We start from the raw sequence: 24,760 nt of genomic DNA on the forward strand, positions 1-24,760 counted from the left end.
CAACTCTAGTCTGACCTACTTAAACAATGTGGGAAAAAATAGGAAACAGATAAAAGAACACACATAGATAGACCTGTCACCATTTTCTGTGAAAGTTTAATGTAAATTATTTGCCACAGTGAAGGGTTCAAAAAAGCCTAAAAATTACCTAAGCCAGCAAACATTTGATCTCCTTGCAAAACAGAAAGATAAGCAAGGGTAGTACTAATCTAGACTTGAAGCTCATTTGTAAAATCCTCCAGAGGAAGATGGTGAAACATTAGAAACAGTACCCAGTAAGGACCCAGACACTAGGCTTCCTGTCTCCTCAGACTGGCCCAGGTCTGGAATTTTTGTTCTTGCTCTTCCCTATCCTCTATTAAGGAAAGTAAAACAAATTACCATCCTAGCCTGGACCTGAGAAACAACTCCTCTTACTACTTTAATGGATGTAACAATCTACTGCCATATGGCTAGCAGACTGTCCTCCCTTCTTTGAATCCATGTAATTCATAATTCAAAGCTGTCTAGGTGAAAACTTCCTTCCCCTACTACCACTCGACCAAAACTGATCTAATTGCCAAATCCAGTAGACTTTTCTCTGTCTCCATTCTTTTTTACCTCTCTGCAGTCTTTGGCACTCAGTGACCCTCTTCCTCTTTCTTTTTTTTTTTGCTAGGCAGTGGGGTTAAGTGACTTGCCAGGGTCACACAGCTAGTAAGTGTCATGTGTCTGAGGCCAGATTTGGACTCAGGTCCTCCTGACTCCAAGGCTGGAGCTTATCCACTGCACTACCTAGCTGACCCCACCCTCTTCTTAATATTCTTTTCTCCAGGTTTTTGGGACCCTACTCTCTCCTATTTCTCTTACCTATCTAACCACTCTTTTTCAGGTTCCTTTGCGGGATCTTCATCTAAGTCATACCTGCTAACCATGGGTATCCCTCAGGACTCTGTCCTGGGACCTCCTCTCCCTCTATACTATTTCACTTGGTGATCTTATCAGCTCCCAGGGATTCAGTTATCATCTCTATGTAGATGACTCTCAGATCTACTTATCAATCTCTATAACCTCTCTGCTAAACTCCAGTCTCACATGTTCAACTGCCTTATTAGTCATCTCAAACTGATGTCCTATAGAAGTTTTACAGTTAACATGTCCAAAATCGAACTCATCTTTTCTGGAAAACCCTCCCTTCTTCTTAATTTTCCTATTACTGTTGAGAATACCACCTTCCTCCTGGTCACCTGGGCTTGCAACTGAGGTGTTATTCTTGACTCTTCACTCTCAAGCGCCGCTTCATACACATAAACATTCAATCTGTTGCCCAAGTCCTGTCATTTCTACCTTCACAACATCTCTCCTATATGCCTCCTTCTATCCTCTAACACTGTCACCATCCTGATACGAGCCCTCATTATCTAATGTCTGAACTATTGCAATGGCCTGCTACTTGGTCTGCCTGCCACAAGTCTCTCCCCTCTCCAGTTCATCCTCTGTTCAGCTGCCAAAGTAATTTTTCTGAAGTGTAGGTCCAACCATGTCATCCCCTTACTCAGTAAATTCCAGGGACTCCTTGTCGTCTTCAAGATCAAATTCGAAATCTTCTGTTTGACATTCAAAGCTCTTGATTACCTAGTTCTTCCCCTTCCCCCTTTGCATTCCCCCCATGTACTCATCAGGCCATTGACTTTTACCTCTTTGCTATTTTTTGCATAAAATACTCCATCTCTCAACTGGGCTTTTTTTTTTTTTTAAAGGCAATTGAGGTTAAGTGACTTGCCCAGGGTTACACGGGTAGTAAATGTCAAGTGTTTGGTCTGAGGTCAGATTTGAACTCAGCTCCTCCTGACTTCAGAGCTGGTGCTCTATCCACTGTGCCACCTAGCTGCCCCTTAACTGGGCATTTTCTCTGACTGTCCCTCACACTTGGCAAGCTTTCCCTCCTCATATCTACCAGCTGGCTCCCCTGGCCTATTTCGAGGCCCAGCTTAAATCTTATATTCTATAGGAAGTTTTTCCCAATCTCTGTTAGTTCCAGTGCTTTCAATCTGTTGATTAGTTCCTATTTCTCTCGTATATAGCTTGTTTATATGTAGTTTTTTGCTTGTTGTCTCCCCCATTAGATTGTGAACTTTTTAAGGGCAGGAACTGTTTTTTACCTTTCTTCTTACCTCCAGAGTTTAGTACAGTGCCTGGCACATAGTAGGCACTTAATAAAAGTTTATTGACTGATTTTGCTCTAGTTTTGAAGAGTTGGCAGTTTTTGTAAGGGCCAAGCCCTTCACTTTTGCCTTTGATCCTATCTCATCTAAAAGGATACCCCTATCTGTACTCATTTCCTCTCTAATCTTTAGTCTGTATCTACTATTCCTTCCCTGGTGCCTACAAACATGCTATATCTCCCCTGTCCTTAAAAAAACCTTCACTTAACTCTGCCTTCTCCTCAATCTCATGCCCTGTATCTCTGTTTTTTGGTTTTTTTTTAAGTTTTTGTTCTGAATTTAATGAACCTGGGGAAAAAAGGAAAACATTTCCATATACAAAGTAGAACAGAAAAAGAGGATTATATGTGAAATGATGTACAACTCATTTTATATATATATGTATGTATATGTATTTATGTATGTATATGCATATAAATTCAGCATGTTACTTATTTTTAGTAAGTTTTTATCCATTTTTTACATCATAATTTTCCCCAGTATCCCTCCTCCACCTGCCTATTTCCCCCCTTCAGAACCATTCCATATAACAAATGGTGTTTTTAAAGGCCCCTCCCCCCCCCAAAAAAAGGTGAAGGCAGGGGGAAATCAGCACATCCAAACAATACGTTGAAAAAATGTAAAAACACATACAAAATACAAGACCTGTGGGCCTTCCTCTGAGAAGGGGTGATTTGAGAGTGTTTTGAGCCATGCTTATTCTTTATAATTTTGCAAGGCTTGCTTTTGAATTTTTTTGGTGGTTCTTTCCATTTACATTGTTGTACTCATTGTGTATGTTGTTTTCTTGGCTCAGCTTACTTCATTCTCTATCAGTTCCATGCTTCCATATTGTCATCAGATTCATCCTTTCATATAGCACAGTAATATTTCATTATATTCATGTACAACAGTTTATTTAGCCATTTCCTGAGTGATGGGTATCTACTTTGTTTCTACTTCTTTGCTGTCACAAAAAGTGCTGCAATGTATGAGTGTGCCCATCTTCCCACAACCCCTCCAACGCTGACTATTGACATTTTTTGGTTATCTTTGCCAATTTGCAAGGTATGAGATGGACCCTTAGGGTTGTTTTGATTTGCATTTCTCTTCTTATTAGTCATTTGGAGCATGTCATACTGTGGTTCATACTTTGCAATTCTTCTTTTGAGACAAATGTGAAATAAGGATTTTTTCCCCCTTCATCTGTTTTTCTTTTTATCCTAAGTATATTGATTTTGTCTGTGCAAAAAAACTTTTCTGTTTCATGTAATCATAGTTACCTGTTGTATCTTTGAGAATTGCCTCTATCCCTCACTTAGTTAAGACTACATCTCCTACCCATAGCTGTGAGGTGTATATGATCTGCTTCTCTTGTAATTTGTTATAGTCTGATCTTTAATATTAAGGCCAACATATCCATCTAGAATGTATTGTTATTGGAATATGGTATAATAGCATGTTACTTTTTGAAATGTCTTGTTTGTGTTTCCATCTGAACTTTCTTTTATTCTTTTCTGTACATTTTTAAAATGCTTCAATTGACCCTCTTTTATTTATTTTTTGGCAGTACTATCACCACCTCTTCTATTTCCCTCCAAGCCCTTCCCTCCATTGAAAAGGGGGGATAATTCCTTGTAACAAATAAAGTGAAACAGATCTATATGCATATCAAAAAATGTATGTGTCGTTTTGCACATTAAGTTCATCACGCCACTGTCAGGAGGTAGGTAGCATACTTCATCATTACTTCTTTGAGTTGAGGTTTGTCATTGCATCAATCAGAGTTCTTAAGTTTTTCCAAATCATTTTTTTTACTGTGTTGTTATTACTGTATACATTTTAAATAAATCTTCCAGGTTTCTCTGAAACCATCCTTTTCATGATTTCTTATGGTTCAGTACTATTCACATTCATATTCCATAATTTGTTCAGCTGTTCCCCAACTGATGGGCATCTCCTTTGTCCCCAGCTCTTTGATCTCTTTGGAATATAAACCTAGTAGTAATGTTGATGAGTTAAAGGGTATGCACTAAACTCTTTGGGCATAGTTCCAGACTGCTTTCCAGAATGGTTGAACCAGTTCACCTATATCTCTTCTCCCCTAATACCTAAATTCCCAGAAAAAAACTATCTACATTTGTGCTTTCTGCTTACTTACCCTCCACCTCTCATCCCCTTGCAGTCTGATTTTTGACTCCACAACTTGACTGAAATTTCTTGTCAAGATTTATGTATCTTTTAATTGCTAAATCTGATGACCTTTTCTCAGACCTCATAATTCTTGACCTTTATTCCTGTGTTGACCATGCTTGCCCCTTTCTAGATACTCCCTCCCTTGACTTGCATGATTCAGTTCTCTCTGTGTTCCCTCCTAACTATTTGATAGTTTCTTCTCTGTCTTCTTGGCTTTATTATCATGTAAGTCCCATCCCCATTGATGCTTACATGAGAGCTCCCCCACGGTATTGTCCTGGGCTCTCATCTCTTCTTTCTGGATAACCTTTCTGGATAATCACATCAGCTCCCATTAGTTCAGTTATTTCTGTTCATGACACCTAGGTCTTTGTGTCCAGTCCTCAAATAGATTTTATTTCTCTTAAACCTTTCTCTTAAACCACCCTTCTTTCTAAGTTAACTGTTGCTGTAAAGCATGCCATCACCTTTCCAGTTACACATGTCCCCAACCTTGGTGTCATCTTCCATTCTTTACTCTTCCTCATCTCCCCTTATATCTAATCAGTTGCCAAGTTCTTTTGATTCTACTTCCATATACTCTTTCACCTTCTCTCCTGTCACACAGCTACTGCCCCTAGTTCAGGTTCTCATAACCTTAGACTTAGAAGCATAAACTGTTGTCTTAGCTCCCTGATTGCTACCTGTTTTCAATCTCTCTCCTCTCCAGTCCATCCTCCATATAGGTATCAAATACATATTCCTAAAGTACAAATTTGACCTTGTTGTTCCCCTAATCAAGAAGTTTCATTAATTCCCTATTATTTCAGGAAGAAATGCAAGTTCCTCTGTTTGGCATTGAAAGCCTTGTACAGTCTGGCTCCAATCTCTTTCTAAATTGATTTCACATTACTTCACTCTCATATTTTGTGTACCAACCTACTGGCCTACTTGCTGTTTCCTGTACATAACATTCCATCTTCTGCTTCTCCCTTTGCTCAGATTGCCCCTTATGCTAGAAATAATGCCCTTCTTCAGCCTCTTAAAATCCCTAGCTCCATTTAAGATTAAATTTAAATGCCTCTTTCTAATGAAATGTTTCCTGATTGCCCACCTCTAGATGTTAGTGCTCTCTCTCCCTCTCCTGATGACCTAAGAGTGATTAAAAATGAAATGAAAAGCAAGATGACAGAGCAAAATAAATGGAAATATCTGTCAGCATTTCTGTAAACAAATTCTTCATCACTAATAGTGCATCTCCCATATTTGGACTTTAACATCTTAGTTCTCAGTTTGCAGCATAAAGAAGTTGAAATATGTAAGAAAACAAAGTTTAAAAGAAGCAGGATCACACAAAGTATACTAAGAAGAAATTTGTACAATTTTGAATGCTTTAAGAGATGGATTCCAAATATCTTTCAAGATATTTTGAAAGAGAGGATAATACCAAATGTTTCAGGGTGAGAGGAGAGGTATTACCATTTCAGAAAGGTGAAAAAGTTCAGAAAGTACTGAGCAAAAGGCTACTGACCCACATACCTACTTTATGAGAATGGTCTACACAGGTATTGAGGATTTCTGTGCTAAAAAAATATATATGAAAAGGGAACCAGCAGGCTTTTTCAAACAGTATTCTATACTAGACCACATATTTACAGTTATATAATTGACTAAGATGTAGAGAATACAAAGAAAAAATCCCATTTGTTGATTCTTTAAAAACATTGAGTTCATAAAGTAAAATGTAGCCTTAAAAAACTAACTTCCAACAAGCTTGTGTTTCCTATGCTTATGTCAAAATCACCACGATGGAGCCTACAAAAGGTGAAACAAAGGGAAAGAGGGAAGGGAACAAGCATTTAAGTACCTACTATGTCTTGGCACTTTGCAAATTTCAATTTCAGTTGATCCTCACAACAACCTTATGAAGTAAATGCTATTATTATCCTCATTCCATAGTTGAGAAAACTTTGTTTAGCTCTCTGATTATTAATGTCAAAATGGGCATAAAATATGGAGACATGCTCACCAAAGCTGTTTGCCATTGTCTTCAAGGATGTCCAACATAGAGTTTAGATGGAAGAGGGGTTCCCTCTGAATGTTGAGGTCTTTCACATGCTTCTGATTTCAGGCGATTATGTTGATTGCATCAAGCCCCAGAATATTACAGAACCTGTTAAATGAGATTCATAATCATTGAAAGGAGTTTGGCCTAACTATTCACACAGGAAGAAAGTAATGTATGAAGAATGCCTTTTGTCCAGACTATGATGTTATGAACAGCCATAGAACTGGTCCATTGGTACATATATATTGGACACATGCTGTAGATGGATAGTAACTTGGATAGGAAAAAGAACAGGCTAGATTGCATTTAGGAAATTATGCAGTATTTTTAATGATCCCAAGCTTCTCCTTAAAACAGAAACTCCTATTTCTAATACTGATAGTCTTCTGGTGAGAGATAGCTTATCATACTGGATAGAGCACAGGCTTCAGAACCAGGAAGACCTGAGTTCAAGTCCTGCCTCAGACACATACAAGTTTTGTGACTCTAGGCAAGTCACTTAATCTTTCATTGCTCCCAGGCAACTAAGACTATGAATTGTGGAGAATGTGCCAACCTGCATTGGTAGAAAGAATTTCTCACCCCAGAGTTCCCTATGCTAATGAAACAAAAAATCCAGACCCCATCCCTGTCCCTATTCCTTTGATAATTATGCAAGGTTCCCAAAGTGGGCAATACCCCCTGGGGGGGTACTCGAATTATCTAGGGGGGCAGTAGTAGCCTTGGGTGCAATTGGAGGACATTGAATAAAAATAGGAGGTTGGTGGAAGCATAAGGAAAGAAGAGAAGATAAGAACATTTTGAAAAACCATTTGTACATGTTTCATCTGTTGTGTAACAGAGTTAAAGTCATAGTGATTAATTATTATCCAAGTAAACACACAAAATGCAAGTTATGACCAATCAGTGGTAAAGTCTGCTAGCTGGTCTTAACAAGCAAATGTTGGCAGGCAAGCCTGTTGCACGTTGTCAGGAAGTTCAGCATGCATCAGCAGAAATATGTGCGTGTAATGACTTGTTTGCAATACAATACTATACAGTTACATGATGCAATATTGTGTCATCAAAATTTCAATCCAGGAAAAAAACACAAATTTACAATCCATTAAATTTAAGATGCATCTTTTTTAAAAAAAAAATTTTTTTTGAAATGATGCAAATTTAAAACAAAACATTAAAGGGTTAAAGAAAAAAATAGATATGGGGGGGCCTGATGAGTTTTTTTTTTAAAGGGGGCCAAATAAGTTTGGGAACATCTGTTATATGTCTTCAAGGCATAGAATGCCATAGTCTCCAAAGAATTAAAGTTACAGTTCACCCAAAGGGCAATAAAGAGATGAATGATAAGCATAAGTAGACTGTTCTATATTACCAATAAAGAATTATACAAGAGAAGCAACATAAAAGATTGTCAGAGAAATGTTTGACTGGAAAGGGAAATGAACTGGTAATATAGAAAGTGAGGAATGGCTCATATATTTCATTGGTACCAATACAATTCCATCATATTAAGCGCACACCCTGTGGAAGTTTTACAGGAGGACGTGGAAAAGCATACTGGATGAGTTCAGCATGGGTTGTGATCTAAACCACTGGAAGGGGAGTATCTGCATCAATAAGATCACAGTTCCTAGGGGCAGCTAGGTGGCTCAGTAAATAGAGCTCTGGCCTTTGAGTCAGGAGGATCTGAGTTCAAATCTGGCCTCAGACACTTGAAACCTACTGGCTGTGTGACCCTAGGCAAGTCACTTAACCCCAATTGCTTCACCAAAAAAAAAAAAAATCACAGTTCCATCAAAGAATTAATAAGTTAATATAAGAGCAATAAATCATAGAATTCTTAAAGTATAACCCATTTTAAATGGATTAAGGGGAAATTTTTTTTATTCAGTTGGTAATTAACACATGCAGTTTCTAGAGGAACTTATTTGAGGCAAGTAGCTTAGCAAGATACAACCATGTAGAAAAAGAGCATCTCATGTGAAAAACAGCAGCAACTGCTGGTTATGCAAAGAGCTTCCAAACTTTACATATCAACATATAAAACAGAGTGAAACTTTTCCATTTATGTAGTAGGATTATTCATTTGGTTTATTTCCATCTGACCTAACACACCTTGGATTGTATAATTTGTGATAGACTGTTAGCTTCAGCTAAATACCCCAGTAACTATTGCCTGTTGTTCAGTAGTACTCAAATGGTGTTAGTTTGTCGACAGAAATATTCCATCAGGTTCTCTTTCTGTTAGTCTCAAATACTTTTGAAAGATGACATGGAAGGTCACTGAATTTACCACTGACATTTTTTTAAACTATTTGGAACACAGCAACTAAGTTTATATAAGAGAGTCCCTTGGCTTTAGGACAGATCGATATTCGCTAGTATCTGATTGTTTCATGTGAGTGTATCAGTACTGCTGACTTTAAATTGTTGGTGGGCTTTCAAAATGTTTTCCATTATATTGCTAGAAACACTTTTACCTTATTGATTTAAAAGTGTCTGACTTTTCTATTCTCTGGCCATATGAGTAGTTCTATGACTTACTTAGATTCTTAAAACTAAAGTCATAGCCCAAATAGATCATCTTCTGTTAGTTAAAAAGGGCCTAAAAGTTAAGCAGAAGTTGTTCTGTGCAATAAGTATAGTAATGTTTCATTCATTTGAACTGTATTCAGAATTTGATTATTTGACTTAAAGGCTAAAATTTACTTCCAAGTATATGAGAAGGAAAATCTCACAAAAATTTATATTAACAAGATATCAAGCAACATGGGAGAACAAACTTTTAAAAGGACATGTTTTGTATAATTATGTTTATATGTAACAGATGTACTTCATCTGTTCAGTTAAAGCAGTTTTCATTTATCTTGCATCCTTAGCACGTAGCACAGTGCCTGACACATAGTAATGACTTAATAACTGTTTTAATGAATAAATACTTGGACACTTGTCAGCAATTAGCTGAAATGTACAGTATATACTTAAAAGCAGCAAAACATTTCTTTTAAAATATAAATAAGATTTTATGCTAATTTATATATGTGCTCCTCCAAGCAATCCAAAATGTTGAAGTTCTTTGTGCATTTTTTAAAAGTAGCTTGTGGTGCTAAAATTTCTGAAACTACTATTACCAGATTTAAAGTAATAAGCTAGATGATGCAGGGTGCAAGACCTGAGTTCAAATCCTGCCTCAGATACTTCCTCACTGTGTGACCCTGAGAAAGTCACTTTATTTCTCTCTGCCTCATTTTCTCCCTCTGTAAAATGGGGTAACAAGTAGCACCTACCTCTTAGGGTTGTTAAGAAGGTAAAATTTGTAAAGCACTTTGCAAACCTTCAAGTGCTACACAAATGCCAACTAAGTGTTAATTAGAATCCAAGGAGAATAAGCATTTGGGCTTCAGCATAGTTTAATTAGGAAAATCTCTACTTGATGTTTGGGCAAAGCATTTTTAGAAGGGTCAAAAAAATGAATCTACTGCAATGTGCTAAAACTGGAATAACTTTACCTGTCCTGTATGATCAAGGACCTTCAACTACATACTTCGGGAACTTCCCAAAGTGCCGACCCATGTGCCCGTGTGTGTGCTGGGGAACTACAGAGACATGGGGGAACACCGAGTCATCCTGCCAGATGATGTGCGGGAGTTTATTGATAACCTCAACAGGTAGGTGGTGTCAGGCAGTGCTTGCTTTCTATAATCATGTTCGTCTTTGTCCTACTTTGCCTGGACAGTCAAGTACTCTCCTAGTTCTCATCTTTGTGTCCCCAACATTAGTAATGTACCCTGCTCATAGGAAGCATGTAACAAATATTTTTTGAATTGAACAAAATAATTCTGTGTTCCAAACTGCGTATTAGTATTAGATGAAAATCTTTCCATTCAAATAAATGATAATGGTTCATTCAATTAAACATTTGTTAAGCACCTTCTATGTGCAAGATGCCAGGGATACTGAGACAAAGACAAAAGTGTCTGTATGGTCAAGATGCCTACATAATCAAACACTCATTGAGTACCTGTACTTTACTTGGCATTGTGCTGTATCAGGAGTAAGGGGAGGAAGGGACAAATGAAAAAGTATAAGACATAGTCCCTGCCCTCTAGGAGCTCCCATTTTTGTTACATTCTCCCTTCCCACACCTACCCATAAATTATTAAGGGCAGGAACTGTTTCATTTTTGTCTTTTTATCCCCAGCACCTAACATTTCCTTATAGATAGCAGGCACTTAAGTTACTAAATGCTACTGGAATATACATGTATAATTTTCAGCACATAAATGGATATATACTATGATCTCAGCAATGAGCCCTCTTTAACATAGGTGTGGCACCCCTTCTCACACACTAAGGACCATATCCCTTATTAGGACAAGGAATCACAGAAAGCCATCGTGGCTTCATGAAGAATAAGTCATGATAGCTTAACCTTAATACCTTTTTTTTTTCCAGGTTCAGTAGACTGGTTGGTAGATAAGGGAAATACTATAATTATAGTTAACTTAGATTTTAGTGAAACATTTGATGATACCACTAGTGCTATTATTGTGGAAAGGACAGAGGTGTGGCAATAATAATAAAATAGGTGGGTTCAGAGTTTATTGAATGGTCATATCCAAAAACTAGTCACTTATAAATAGTTTCATTTTGAAATGAAATCTAAGTGCCTCAGAGATCCATACTTATCCCTATGCTGTTAACATAAAAGTATAGGTGGTATGATTATCAGTTTGCAGGTGACACAAAACTGGGAGGGATAGCTAGTACATTGGATGACAGAGTATGGATTCAAAAGATTATTGACAGGCTAAAACATTGACTGAATCTAATAGGATGAAGTTTAATAGAAACAAATGTAAAATATGCTTGGCTTCAAAAATTCAACCTTACAAATATAAGATGGGAGTGTGGCTATACAACAATTCTTCAGAGAAAGATCTATAGGTTTTTAGCAAAGAGCAAGCCCAATATAAGTCAACAGGGTGATATGGCAGTCAGTCAAAAAGGATTTATTAAGCTCTTACTATATACCAGGTACTGTGCTAAGCACTGGGAGTACAAAGAAAGACACAAACAATCCTTGACTTCAAGAAGCTTACGTTCTGATGAGGGAGACAACATACATAAATAGATTTTTACAAGATACATAACAGAGGAAATGGAAGGTAATCAGGGAAGACAGTAGCAGCTGAGAACACTGGAGAAGATCTTCTGCAGAAGGTTGGATTTGATCAGTCTTGAAGGAAGCCAAGGTTTCTAAGAGATCAAAGTGAGGAGGAAGAAGAGCATTCCAGGCATGGGAGAAATCAATGCAAAGGCACACTGGGGTGTCATGTGTGAAAAATGGCAAGTAAGCTAGTGTAACTTCATTGAAAGCATGCACAGAGGGAGGAAAATATGAGAAAACTGGAAGTATAGGAAGGGGCCAGGTTGTGAAAAACTTTAAATGACTAAGAACTTTATATATGGTCCTGGAGTAACAGGGTGACATGGTCAGACCTGCACTTTGATCATTTCAGCAGCCAAGTGGAGGATGGATTGAAATGCAGGGAGATAAATTAGAAGGAGATTGTAATAGCCTAAGTAAGAAGTGATGAGGGCCTGAACTGGTGGCATTGTGAGAGAAGGTGATATGTACAAGAGATGTGAAGGTAGAAATGATAGAGATAAAGGTAGTCAAAGATTTGGCAACAGATTGGATATATGGGGTAAGAGTGAAGAGTCAGGGATGACACCAAGATTTCCAATCTCCTTGGCTAGGTTAGACATTAATAAGATGGGAAGAGGAAAGGATTTGGAGAAAAATTAATGAGTTCTGTTTTAGAATTGTTGAGTTCAAGATATCCAAAAGGCAGTTGCTGATTCCAGACTGGAGCTCAGGAAAGAGACTAGGGCTAGATGTATAGATTTGGGAATCATCTGCATAGAGATGATAATTTAACTTATAGGAGCTGATGAGATCATCAAGGGAGAAAAAAGAGAAGAGGACCCACGACAGAGCCTTTGTTAGCAAGCATAACATGGATGAAGATCCAGCAAAGAAAACTAAGAAGGAGCAGTCAGACAGGTAGGAGTACCAAGAAAGAGCAGTGTAATGAAAACTTAGATAATTGATAGTATCCAGGAGGAAAAGGTGATCAGCCAGGAAAACTCATGCAGTATTAGGCTCCGTTAAGAAACGCATAGAGTTCAAATAGTGCATTCAGTTCTAAGCACTACATTTTAGGAAAGATACTGATTAATAAGCTGGAGAGAATCCAGAGAAAGGTATACGGGATGATGAAAGGCTTCATTCAGTTCATGCCATGTGAGGATTTGTGACTGGAATTGGAGGTGTTAAATCTGAAGAAGAGATAACTTTTGGGAACATGATAACTCTTTAGGGTTATCTCATGGAAGAGCAGTTAGATTTGGTCTGTTTGGCCGTGTGGGGCAGAACTAGGAGTAGTAGGTGGAAATTGCAAAGAGCTAAATTGAGGCTTGATGTAAGGAAAAACTACTTACAATTGGAGCCATGTCAAATTGGAATGGGCTGCCTCTGATAGTAGGGGATTTCCCCACTGGAGGTCTTCAAGCAAAAGATAGAGGACTACTTGTTAGGTATATCTGATTCTTGTTTGGTTTATTGGTTGTGTTAGATGGCCTCTGAAATTCCTTCTGCTTCTAAGATTCTGTGAATAAAAATTCACAGATCTACCAGATCTGTGTGACTAGGATATAGACATCAATATAAAGCCTTTCTCTTTGCATATTTTTCCCTATTTGTGTTCCCAAATTCCATTTCCTCATGCATGGTTGTGATTCCATTTGCCTCACATGTTTGTCTCCACTAAAAAGTAATTTTAGCACAGCATATTACTACTCTGCCACCTTGTTAAGTTGCAGATATGACCTTGGATTCTTGGAGGCTATGCCAGTAGAGTGTACGTACTGGCAGGTCCTTCCAAGATAGAAAGGCTTTGACCATACCTCCAGCAGTGGATTACATGCCTTTTGTCTAGGATTAACCCAAACTAGTTAGTAGAGGTTCACCATAGGCTAGGTATCAGAAGAAAAATTTTTGACGAGAACAAGTAATAAAGACCCATATACAAAATTGTAGAGAGATTTCTGTTGGCATTAATAAAAGAAATACCTACACTGATGGAATTAAACATTTTTTAAGTTTGTCATATATAAAATTAAAGTCATGAAGTATTGTCACACAATCTGCATGTTATTTCTTTTGAATTCCTCAATCTCCCAGCTAATGCTCTGGTCTCCATCAAGCTATAATTGAGCTCAATCTGTACACGTAGAACATGTGTACATGATCCTTATATGAACCAGTTGTTTTATAATGCTTAATAACCTAACCCTAGTTCACCCATTTTAATTGGAAAGAAAGTTAGAGTTATGAGGTTTTTGTTCAGTCACCCATTAATGGGGGGGGGGGGGCCCACAGCAGTCAGACCTCCACATCCAAGAACAACTATGTCAAACCTTTTTCTAGCTTTCTAAGAAGCACTTAAGTCTCGCTTTTGTTTAAGAATATAAATTCAAGCCTCAAACACATAACACTTATTAGCTGTGTGACCCTGGGCAAGTCACTTAACCCCATTGCCTAGCCAAATATGTGTATGTATATATAAAAATTCAACCATGAACTTCCCTTAGGGTTGAATATCACCTACAAGCCAAGGGCATTCATCTTGGATGAAGAGGTTTGCCCAGAATAAGACATTCCATATTCAGGCACTAACCTTTTTGCTATTTCGTGCCTTTTGGATAGTTTTTTAACTTCTTTTGCATTATCTTTCTTCCTAAAACAGACCTCCAGGTTCCTCTTACTTTCGATATGCTGAATCTTCCATGAAAAATAGCTTTGGCTTGAAGTACCTGCATAAATTCTTCAATATTCCATTTTTACAGCTGCAGGTAAGTTCTTTTTGGGGCAAGGACTGGAACTATGGGCAGTCAAGTGACAAAAGAGAAGAAAATGGCTTTTGTGAATGATAACAGGGCAGTTTTCCTTGATAATTTCCTTTTTTAATATAAATTCCCCCCTTCCAAAGATGGTGTGCAATCTGATATAGGCTCTACTTATACATTCATATTAAACATATTTTCACATTAGTCATGATGTAAAGAAGAATTAAAACTAATGGGAGGAACCATAAGAAAGAAGAAACAAAACAACAAAAGAAAAGGAGAGCAAATAGTATGCTTCCATCTTCATTCAGACTCCGCAGTTCTTTTTCTGGATGTGAATAACATTTTCCATTGTGAGTCTTTTGGAGGTGTCTTAAATTCTTGCATTGCTGAGAAGAGCTAAGTGTGTCACAGTCAGTGTGGCTGTTACTGTGTACAGTGTTCTCCTGGTTCTGCTCATTTCACTCTGTGTCAGTTCATATAAGTCTTTCCAGGTTTTTCTGAAGTCCACCTGCTCATCATTTCTTATAGCACAATACCATTCCATTACATTCATATACCACAACTTGTTCAACCATCCCCAATTGATGGACATTCCCTCAGTTTCAAATTCTTTACCACCACAAAAGAAGCTGCTATAAATATTTTTGTACAAGTGGGTCCTTTTTCCCTTTTTGTGATCTCTTTGGGAATAATTTCTTAAAAGATGCTGTCCGGGCTTCTTTTTTTTTTTTTTTTTTTTAATCATGGTCTTCAGGTAGTTCAATACTTATTAAATTATCTCTCCTGGATCTATTTTCCAGGTCAGTTGTTTTTCCAATGAGGTATTTTACATTTTCTTCTAGTTTTTCATTTTTTTGATTGTGTTTGGTTAATTCTTGATGTCTTGGTCATTAGCTTCCACTTGCCCAAATCTAATTTTTAAGGAATGATTTTCTTCAGTGAGCTATTGTACCTCCTTTTCCATTTGGCTAATTCTACTTTTCAAGGAGTTGTTTTCTTCCATGAATTTTTGTACATCTTTTTCCATTTTCGTATTTCTTTTACCAAGCTGTTGACATATTTTACATGATTCTCTTGCATAACTCTCACTTCTTTTCCCAATTTTTTTTTTTTGTATCTCTCTTAATTGATTTTAAAAATCCTTTTTGAGCTCTTCCAGGAGGATTTTGTGGGCCTGAGACCAATTCATATTTCTCTTTGTGGCTTTGCATCTAAGCATTTTGCCATTGTTGTCCTCTTCTGAGTTTGTGTTTTGATCTTCCTTGTCTCCATAGTAGTTTTCTGTGGTCAGGGCTCATTTTCCAGCCTATTTTGTGACTTTGAAAGTAGAGCTCTGCTCTTAGAGTACGGAGTACACTATCCCAGGCTTCTTGCAGCTCAGGCTAGGGATTTGGCCACAGGTTCACCTGCTGCACTAGGGTCACCCAGCCTGGTTGTGCCTGCTACATCAGGGCCTGTGGACCTGCCTGGCCTAGCCGCTAACACTGCTGCACTGTGGCTAAAGGCCACACAACTATCCCACTGTGCCTCTAGCCTGCTGAGTCAGGGGCATAGGACCTCAGTTGCTGATCTATGCGGGGGCTAGGAGCCTACCACTGACTTGCCTGGACACTGCCTATGTTGGGCTGCACTCCCCTTATACCCATGTGAGACAGATCTTTCCTGTAATACTTCTAAGTTATCTTGGCCTGGAAAATTGTTTTACCTCATCCTTTTGTAGGTTTTTGTCACTCCAGAATTTGTTTTGAGATGTGATTTAAATTTGTTTCAGGAGGGGAATTGGTGACAGCTCAGGCAATTTCCTGCCTTTTCCCTACCATCTTGGCTCCACCAGCTTTTGTGACCAAGTTAGATTTCTCCGAAATATTTTGTTCCTTATTTCATTTTTTTTTTTTAGTGAGGCAGTGGGGGTTAAGTGACTTGCCCAAGGTCACACAGCTAGTATGTGTCAAGTGTTTGGTCTGAGGCTAGATTTGAACTCAGATCTTCTGACTTCAGGGTCGGTGCTCTATCCACTGCGCCCCCTAGCTGCCCCATTTCATTTTTTTTTCCACTAAGGGTATGGCTATTCAAAATTCAGGAAGCATTTATTAAGTGTCTGTTGTGTTCAAGGAATTTAGGATACAAAAGCAAAAGTGAAAAGAATAGTCTCCTCCTTCAAGAAACTTTATAGTCTTCAAAAAGAATACAACATTTACCAAGTTTGGGCTTGTAAGGGAGGATAAAGAGATGAATTATCTACAGATGGAAATGTTCAGCAGGCAGCTCAGGAAAGAAATTTGGAGCTAACTATAGATAAATGAGCTTTTGGGAACTGATGAGATCTCAGAGATTTGTGAAAAGAGAGAGAATAGTCTAGTATGTACCTTAGGGAAACCCACATGGGAGTAAGAAAAAGTTGACAAGGATCCAGAAAAAAAGAAAGAATCACTGAATTTCAAAGTTAGAAAGGACCTCAGTGACCATCCGGACCAACCCATACACAAAAAAGCATCCCTGCTATAATATGCCCAACAAATGGTAGTTCAGCCTCTGCATGAAGAATTCCAGGAAGTAGGTAAGTAAGGAAATTGTAAGAAAATGCCTCACTACCTTTGATGAGTTCAAGTTACCCAGCTTAGATAAACTGTATCTTCCAAACCTGGAATAACAGGCAGATCTAATTGCTGAGCAACTATCAGTGATTTCTGAAAGATCAGGGAAAACAGGAGAGGTACAACAAAATGGGAGAATGGCAGTTATCCCAATTTTCAAAAAACGGGAGGCAACAGGGTCCAGATTATTACTTATTGGAGGCGTCAATTGCCTGTTAGTCATTTTTTGTTCTGTCATTTCTAGTTTAATTCTCCTTTGGACAATCCATAAGGTCTGACTGCTCCTCCCTCCAAACTCTTTGAAATTTGCTCTCCCCAGATATACTATGCATATCACATTGTGTTAGGCTTTCCTCTCCTTTATCACAAACTCTAAGAAGTCACTTGCATCTAAAGTAGACTTTCTCCTCATTGGTTCCTCTACCTTTTTAAAGATGAAATTATTAAAGCAAATCAAAAAGTTAGTAGTTCTGCTTTTGGTAGAAAAGAGAACTATAGAACATATCTGGATAATTGAAGTTTAGCATCACTCCAGTATCATACCTTTATGTCAGATTGGTGATCTATTTGCCAAACTCCTCATCTATTTACTCTTTCTTTCCAGGTGGTCTATAATGACAAAATTGTTTGATTCATATTTTAATCCTAAGTCTTGCATTTCCAGCTTTCTATTGGACATCTCTAATATATCTTAAAATCAACATAGACTGTCAAGAGCACCACCATCCTCCTAGTCACTCATTTGCAACCTTGGTTTTATCCTCAATTCCTCACTCTCACCACATATATCCAGTCTATTTCCAAGTCTTGTCATTTCCACTATTGAAATAGCCTTCTCATTAGTCTCTGCTTTAGGTCTCTCTCTACTCCAGTCCTTTCTTTCCCTGAGCTGCCAAAGTGATCTTCCTAAAGTACAGGTCTGACCAGTAAACTGACACAGCAACTCCATGGGCTTTCTGTTATATCCTCAATCAAATTAAAAATCCTCTAGTTGGATAATTAAAGTCCTTCACAACTTGACTTCTTCCTGCCTTTCTAGTCTTCTTATGCTTTATTCCTCCCCCCACATACTCTACCATCCATCAACACTGACCTTCTTGATGTTCTTCACATATGATACTCCATCTCCTGATTCCATTCCTGGAATTCTGACCTTCAACTCTGCTTCCTGACTTTCCTCAAGACTCAGGTCAAATCTCAAATCTTCTGCAAGACACCTTTCCCACCCCTCACCCTCTCCTTATTCCCACTGCTAGTGTCTTGCCTCTGAGATTACCTCCAGTTTACACAGTACATATCTTATAGATACATAGTTATTTGCATCTTGTCTCTCCCATTAGAATGTGAACTCCTTGAGGTCAGGTACTCTTTTTTGCCTTTCTTTATATTCCCAGAATTTAGTACAGTGCCTGGAACGTATTAAGTGTTTAATAAATGCCTATCAATCTGGCTTAATCTTAGAGATAATAGCCATTGAAATGAATTGAGCAGATAAGCAGCATAATCAGATCTGTGGCTTAGGAAAATTACTAGGCTATATAAAAGATAGATTGGAAGAAGAGCAATGGTCCAGAAAAACAGTTAGATATGAAAGATGTGGAGAGAGAATCAACAAGACTTGGAAACTGGTGGTAAATGTGGGATGAGGGAGAAAGAAATCGAAAATGACTCCTAGGTCATGAACCTAAGTAGCTATTAAGATTGGAGTAGCCTTCACAGAAATAAGAAAGTTTGGAAGAAGAGAAGCTTTGAGCCCAAAAATAATGAGTTCTGTTTTTGACATGTAGAGTTTGAGATGTCTATCCAGGGGTGGGGAACCTGCAGTCTTGAGGCCACATGTAGCCTCCTAATTCCTTGGGTGTGGCCTTTTGACTGAATTCATATTTTACGAAACAAATCCTGTGAAGTTTGGATTCAGTCAGAGGATGTAGAGGACCACATGTGACCTCAAGGCCTCAGGTTCTCCAGGTTAAATCCCCTGGATTTAAATGCATGCAATAGGCAATGGGTAATGTGGAACTGGAACTTTGGAGACAGAGTAGGGCTGGATATAGAGATCTTCAAGTCACCCACATGGCAAGAAAACAAGCATTTATTGTTTGCTGTGTGTCAGGCACTGTACTAAGTAAGCACTGAGGATACAAATACAAGCAAAAAGAAAAACATTCCCTGCCTTCAAAGAATTTGCATTCTAATGAAGGAAAATAACCCACAAAAGTGAGCTGAAAAGGGGGATAGAATGAAAAGGAACCCCAGTGGGGGCATGTTGACAAAGTCCAAGAGAATCTGAAACACAGAAAGAAGGAAATGAAGCATGCCCAATCTGCTCCTGTTCCCAAAATTGAGACCCCTGGAAGGAACTGGGGGGTGGAGGCTAGCATGGTAGAAGGATTTTCTAGGATAAGAAGACCCTAGGTGCTGAGGCATGTTCCAGAGTGAGAAGCCAACAAAGTCATGGTAGGGAAGTCCAGGAGAGTCAGAAGCTGGGAGGTAAACAAAACTGTGGGAGCTGATGAGGTCAACAGAAGATAAAGTGTAGGAAAAAAATCAAGCTGCGGCAAAATCTTCAAGTAGGGGTGGAATATGAATGACAAGCCTTTGAGAAAGACTAAAAAGGGGGCAGCTAGATGGCACAGTGGATAGAGCACTGCTCTGGAGTCAGGAGGACCTGAGTTCAAATCTGGCCTCAGACACATGGTACTCACTAGCTGTGTGACCCTGGGCGAGTCACTTAACCCCAATTACCTTACCAAAACAACAACAAAAAAAAAAGACTAAGAAGGATTGGTCAGCAGGTAGGAAGAGAACCAAGAGAGAGTAGTGTCACAAAAACCCAGAGAGTAACCAGGGGAAAAGTGTTCAATAATGTCAGATGCTATAGACAGGTAAAGGATTAAAGACTATTGGATTTAACAATTAGGAGATCATTGGCAACGTTGGAAAGAACATATTCTATGGCATAACATGGTAGAAAGCCAGAGTACAGAAAGTTAAGAAGTAAATAAGAGGAAAAGAATTAAAGGCAACAGTATTTTCTAGAATTTTGGTCAAGGGATGCAGAGGGAATCTACTTAAAGAGATGGGAGAAGGTAGATCAAGGTAACATGTAGAGGGGTTGGCCTTTGTGAGGAACAGGGGCCACTTCTTCAGTGGCTGTTATAAAGGGCAAAAATCAAGGTTGATTTCAAGGGGATTGAGATACAGAAAAGAGGAAACTCACAGCAATGGCTTCTTAGTAAAGTGTGAGGGAAAGGCCTTTGCTGAGACGTTTGGAGTAGGAGGTAGTATGGGAAACTTGAGGAGAAAAGAGGTTTGAAACAACCACTGTGGGGAATGTGAGGTGGAGGGTAAGAATCACTTAGAGAGGAGTAAAATTACTACTTTGTTGTAGTGAGAGCCTGGTTAAGATTAGATAACATAGATTTTGACTAGAGACCAATGTAATGTTGAACTAGATAGCTATAGAATGAAAATTGGAAGGGGGGGTTTGTATCTTTCCTGATTGGAGACTAGATCATAGATCACAGGATTGCTTGGTGATAGTTTCATAGTACATTAAGTAAATTTTCTTATGTGATCTTTCCCCTATATGATATTTGGAAGTATCCAACTTTAAAATGTAATTCATGAACAATCATCTATATCCTTGAAAATGTTATGAAAGTCTACTGATCATGAGGGAATTAGATATGAGGCTTCAAGCAGCAAGAGAACATCAAGTCTTGTGTCCACAGCTTCTTTCAGTTTGAATTCTATACTCCCCTACCCAGCAAACTCTCCCAAGAAACGGAGACAGAAAAAAAACAGTTCAGCAAATCTAAGCAGCATTCAAAACAAATCTGACAGTATATGCAACATTTCATACTCATAGTCCACCATTTGTTACTAAATGTAGTTACTCCTAAGGATATGTTTATAAATTCTAATCCCATTCATGGAATTATATTCTTTTTTAGCATTAATTTTTTTTGCACTTTTTTTTTTACCATCTCTAGATTTGGGGCTTCGTCGTTACTTTGGAATCCATAGCTTTTTGAGAACTTCAGAATCCAGTTCTTAAGGCAAACATCTTCAGAAAGTAAATTCTTCCTTTTTATATATTTACATCATCATCACAAAATGATATACCTATATTTGCTTGCAATGAATAGGACTAGTTGTGACCCTGAAGTGGAAAGTGCCATAGGAAATAAATTTATAGTTTTAAAAAATTAAATAATATAACCAAGATAGGAATGAGAGACACCATTAGAGAGAACTTGGCTATTACTACCTTTACTGTTTTGACTATGCAATTAGAGAATATCTATCTTGATATCTAACATCTAGCAAAAAGTCAGCATTTAGTTGGGACTTTTGTTGTTGGTTTTTTGTTGTTTTGTTTGGTTTTTTGAGACTGAGCCTATTTCACACGGGCTGAAATTTCAGCAACCATTTAATGGACCCAATTCCAGTAAAGACTGGCACATAAACTTTATCCTGCTCTGTTTTTCCAATCTTGACTGATTCATTGCCCCTTAGGCAGCCTTGGTGGCCACCTTCCATTCCCAGAAGCTCATCATATTGGTGCCAAACTAAGTGTGGACACTTTGACCAGCTTTAGCTAGACTATACCTCAGAACTCTCTGATCCACCAGCCTCGGTGTCCCCACAGCATTCACTGCAGTGCAGAGCTGTTTTAGTGTTTAAAGTATATGGATTCTTTGTGTTTTCTTTGCTATCTAAATTTGACTAGCATGCTTCTCGGAGGTAGCATGGTGTAATGGAAAGGGCATTGGAGGGGCAGCTAGGTGGCGCAGTAGATAGAACACTGGCCCTGGATTCAGGAAGACCTGAGTTCAAATATGGCCTCAGACACATAACACTTACTAGCTGTGTGACCCTGGGCAAGTCACTTAACCCCATTGCCTAGCACAAAAAAAAGAAAGAGCGTTGGACTTGAAGTCACAAAGACCTGGATTCAAATACCAACTTAGATACTTAACTAGCTCTGTGACCCTAAACAGGTCATGTAACTTCCCTGTGCCTCAGTTTCCTCATCTGCAAAATGAAGTATGAGATTTAGTTGTCCCCTGCTCTAAATCTATAATACTGTGAAGTTGACTATCGTTGCATAACACATATGGTCTCATCAGAGAATCTCCACCTTGCTTCATTTTTAAATTATTAATCAACAACAACAACAACAAATACTAAGTAAAAGAAGATGCCTGAGCCCTTTTATCTAGGCTAATAGGAAAGCTGAACCATGTAGCCAAGCAATTTGAGTAAGAAAGGTAGAATTGTTTCCAGTGGATCATAGAATGGAATTGGAAGGGAATTTAGGTTACCTAATCCAATCTCCTACACCATACCACAGTCCTTTGCAGCATGACAGGTGGCCATACCACCTATGCTTAAATACTTCCAGTAGTGGAAAACTCACTGTCTCAAGGGGAAACGTATTACATTTTAGGCATCTCTAATTATTATGAAGTTCTTCCCTCTATAGAACTGAAAACTGACTCCATAACTTCTGCCTATTCATCCTAGTTTTGCCTTCTGGAATTACATAAAATAAATCTAATGCCTCTTCCAGGTGGCAGCCTTTCAGACTTTTAAAAATAACTATTAATGGGGGCAGCTAGGTGGCGCAGTGGATAGAGCACCGGCCTGGGAGTCAGGAGGACCTGAGTTCAAATCCGGCATCAGACACTTGACACTTACTAGCTGTGTTTCCCTCAACAAGTCACTTAACCCCATTGCCTAGCAAAAAAGACCAAAAAAAAAAAACAAAAAACTTATGCCCTGCAGACATCAGTCTCTTCTCATCTGACATGGTTTCAAAGTTACCCCCATCATTTTTGTCATCTTTTTCTAAACAAACTTCAGTTTGTCAGTGCCTCTTAAAATGGTAGAGAAGGAATCTAGATATAAGGAATGACTAACACCAAGCAGTGGAGCTATTAACTCCTTTTATATGCAATGTACTTGTAATAATACAGCCTAAGATTCTGTTAGCTTTTTTGACAACAAGATAACCGTCTTGGCTCAATGAGTTTATTGTTAACTAAAAATTCTTTTCACATTAACTACCAACAAGTCACATTTTCCTGTTATGTACCTGTGAAGCTTATTTTCTTTAACCTTAGGTGCAAGGCTATCTATTTATTTATATTTTGTCTTGACAGATATGGCCCATCACTGGATCTTATTTAACACTTTTTGAATCCTGATTTTTGTCTTCCAAAAATTTATCATCTCTCTCAATTTTATGTTCTGAAATTTTATAAGACTGCTATCAGTATTTTAAAGTCATTGATAACACTGTTGAATTTGGCCAAAGACCATACCCTGCAGAATTCAACTAAAGACACTTTCCAGATTGACATTGAACTAGCTAAGAATTCCTTTAAATGGTACTATCATCCAACCTGCATTTCTTCTTCATTTTGTCCACAAGACTATAATGGGAGACTTTGTCAAATGCCTTGCTGAATTTTGTCCTAATCTCACCATTTTTACATGTTTTCAGATTCATGCTTCAACAAAAGTACATATGATGAGAGGCAGCCAGGTGGTACAGTGGATAGAGCACTGGCCCTGAAATGAGGAGTTCCTGAGTTCAAATCCAGTCTCAGACCAAACACTTGACACTTACTAGCTGTGTGACCCTAGGCAAGTCACTTAACCCCAATTGCCTTAAAAAAAAAAAAAAGGAAAAAAAAGTACACATGACCAGCCATTTCTGTACCTTTCAGCAAGTGGTCACTAGCCACCACAACCTGTTCCTTCCTCCAATTACTAATAATTTGGTTTTAGATAACTTCTGAGGTCCTTTCCAATTCTAATATTGTTTAATTCTATGAAGAGATTTCTTCAAATCCACTAAGAACTTGTGGATCCACCTTATGGAAAGCTATTAGTTCTTCAAAAAAAAAAAAAAACTGTAGATTCACCCTCTACAAATAAAATTCTAATGCCTTCTCTATGTTATGTTCTACTGTCAGCTTCCTGAACCTAGCTTCAGTGTTCCAGTGCATCTTGGAATCTTTTACTGCCTGTCTTCCTCCTTCATAAATTATTTATTCTAATACTGTCTAGTAAATCTTTGGGGCAGCTAGGTGGCACAGTAGAGTGCTGGGCCTGAGATCGGGAAGACTCATCCTTCTAAGTTCAAATCCGGCTTCAGACACTTACTAGCTGTATGACCTTGGGCAAGTCACTTAGCCCTGTTTGCCTCAGTTCCTCATCTATAAAATGAACTAGAGAAGAAAATGGCAAACCCACTTCAGTATCTTTGCCAACAGAGTTGGACACAACTGAAAAATGACTCAACAACAACAAAAGTAAATTTTCATCCTTACTAATATTCTGGGACAAATATAATTGTTACTCAAGCTCTTTAATTTTCTCAAGCAAAGCAAAGAAGTAATCTTTCGTTTAATAAACAATGTAGTTAGTGGTTGTCTTTTGCAGGAAAACATACGACAAACTCACCAGGTCACTGGAGCAATTCCTTTGCTTTCTCTACCTCCTTGTTCTCAAATAGAACTATACTCTCTTGTGACTCTCCATAAAAATTCGTCCTGCCAACTGCTGCTGTACCTGTTTGCCATGTGTTTGGGCTCTTCTCAAAGAGGTGCATTTAGGATGCCACTTTTAAGTCAGCCTCTCTGCTCCTCTCTTTACCAAGCCCTACTGAGCTGCTCACAGGGATTAAAAGTAGCAGATAGCATTAATTTAATATTTAGTTAATTCAACTAGGCATCTACTTTGGCTCCTTAAGCAATTATTAAATGAAGTCTGCAACATGAGCATACCCTGATATTTTAAACTCTTGC

The 24,760-nt window shown here is 38.2% G+C and overlaps 1 protein-coding gene across 2 annotated transcripts in view; it reads left to right on the forward strand.

Moving 5' to 3' along the window:
* RABL6 (RAB, member RAS oncogene family like 6) overlaps positions 1-24,760 on the forward strand; it is an 87,203-nt gene that overhangs the window by 35,275 nt on the left and 27,168 nt on the right. For both annotated transcript variants that reach the window (XM_027848981.1, XM_027848990.1), the window contains 2 exons: positions 9,954-10,094; positions 14,241-14,346. In XM_027848981.1, the coding sequence (XP_027704782.1) occupies positions 9,954-10,094; positions 14,241-14,346 (247 nt within the window). The remainder of the gene's footprint in view (positions 1-9,953; positions 10,095-14,240; positions 14,347-24,760) is intronic.

The sequence above is a fragment of the Vombatus ursinus genome, unplaced genomic scaffold (assembly GCF_900497805.2).
Source record: "Vombatus ursinus unplaced genomic scaffold, bare-nosed wombat genome assembly UNPS02000580.1, whole genome shotgun sequence".
Taxonomy (NCBI): domain Eukaryota; kingdom Metazoa; phylum Chordata; class Mammalia; order Diprotodontia; family Vombatidae; genus Vombatus; species Vombatus ursinus.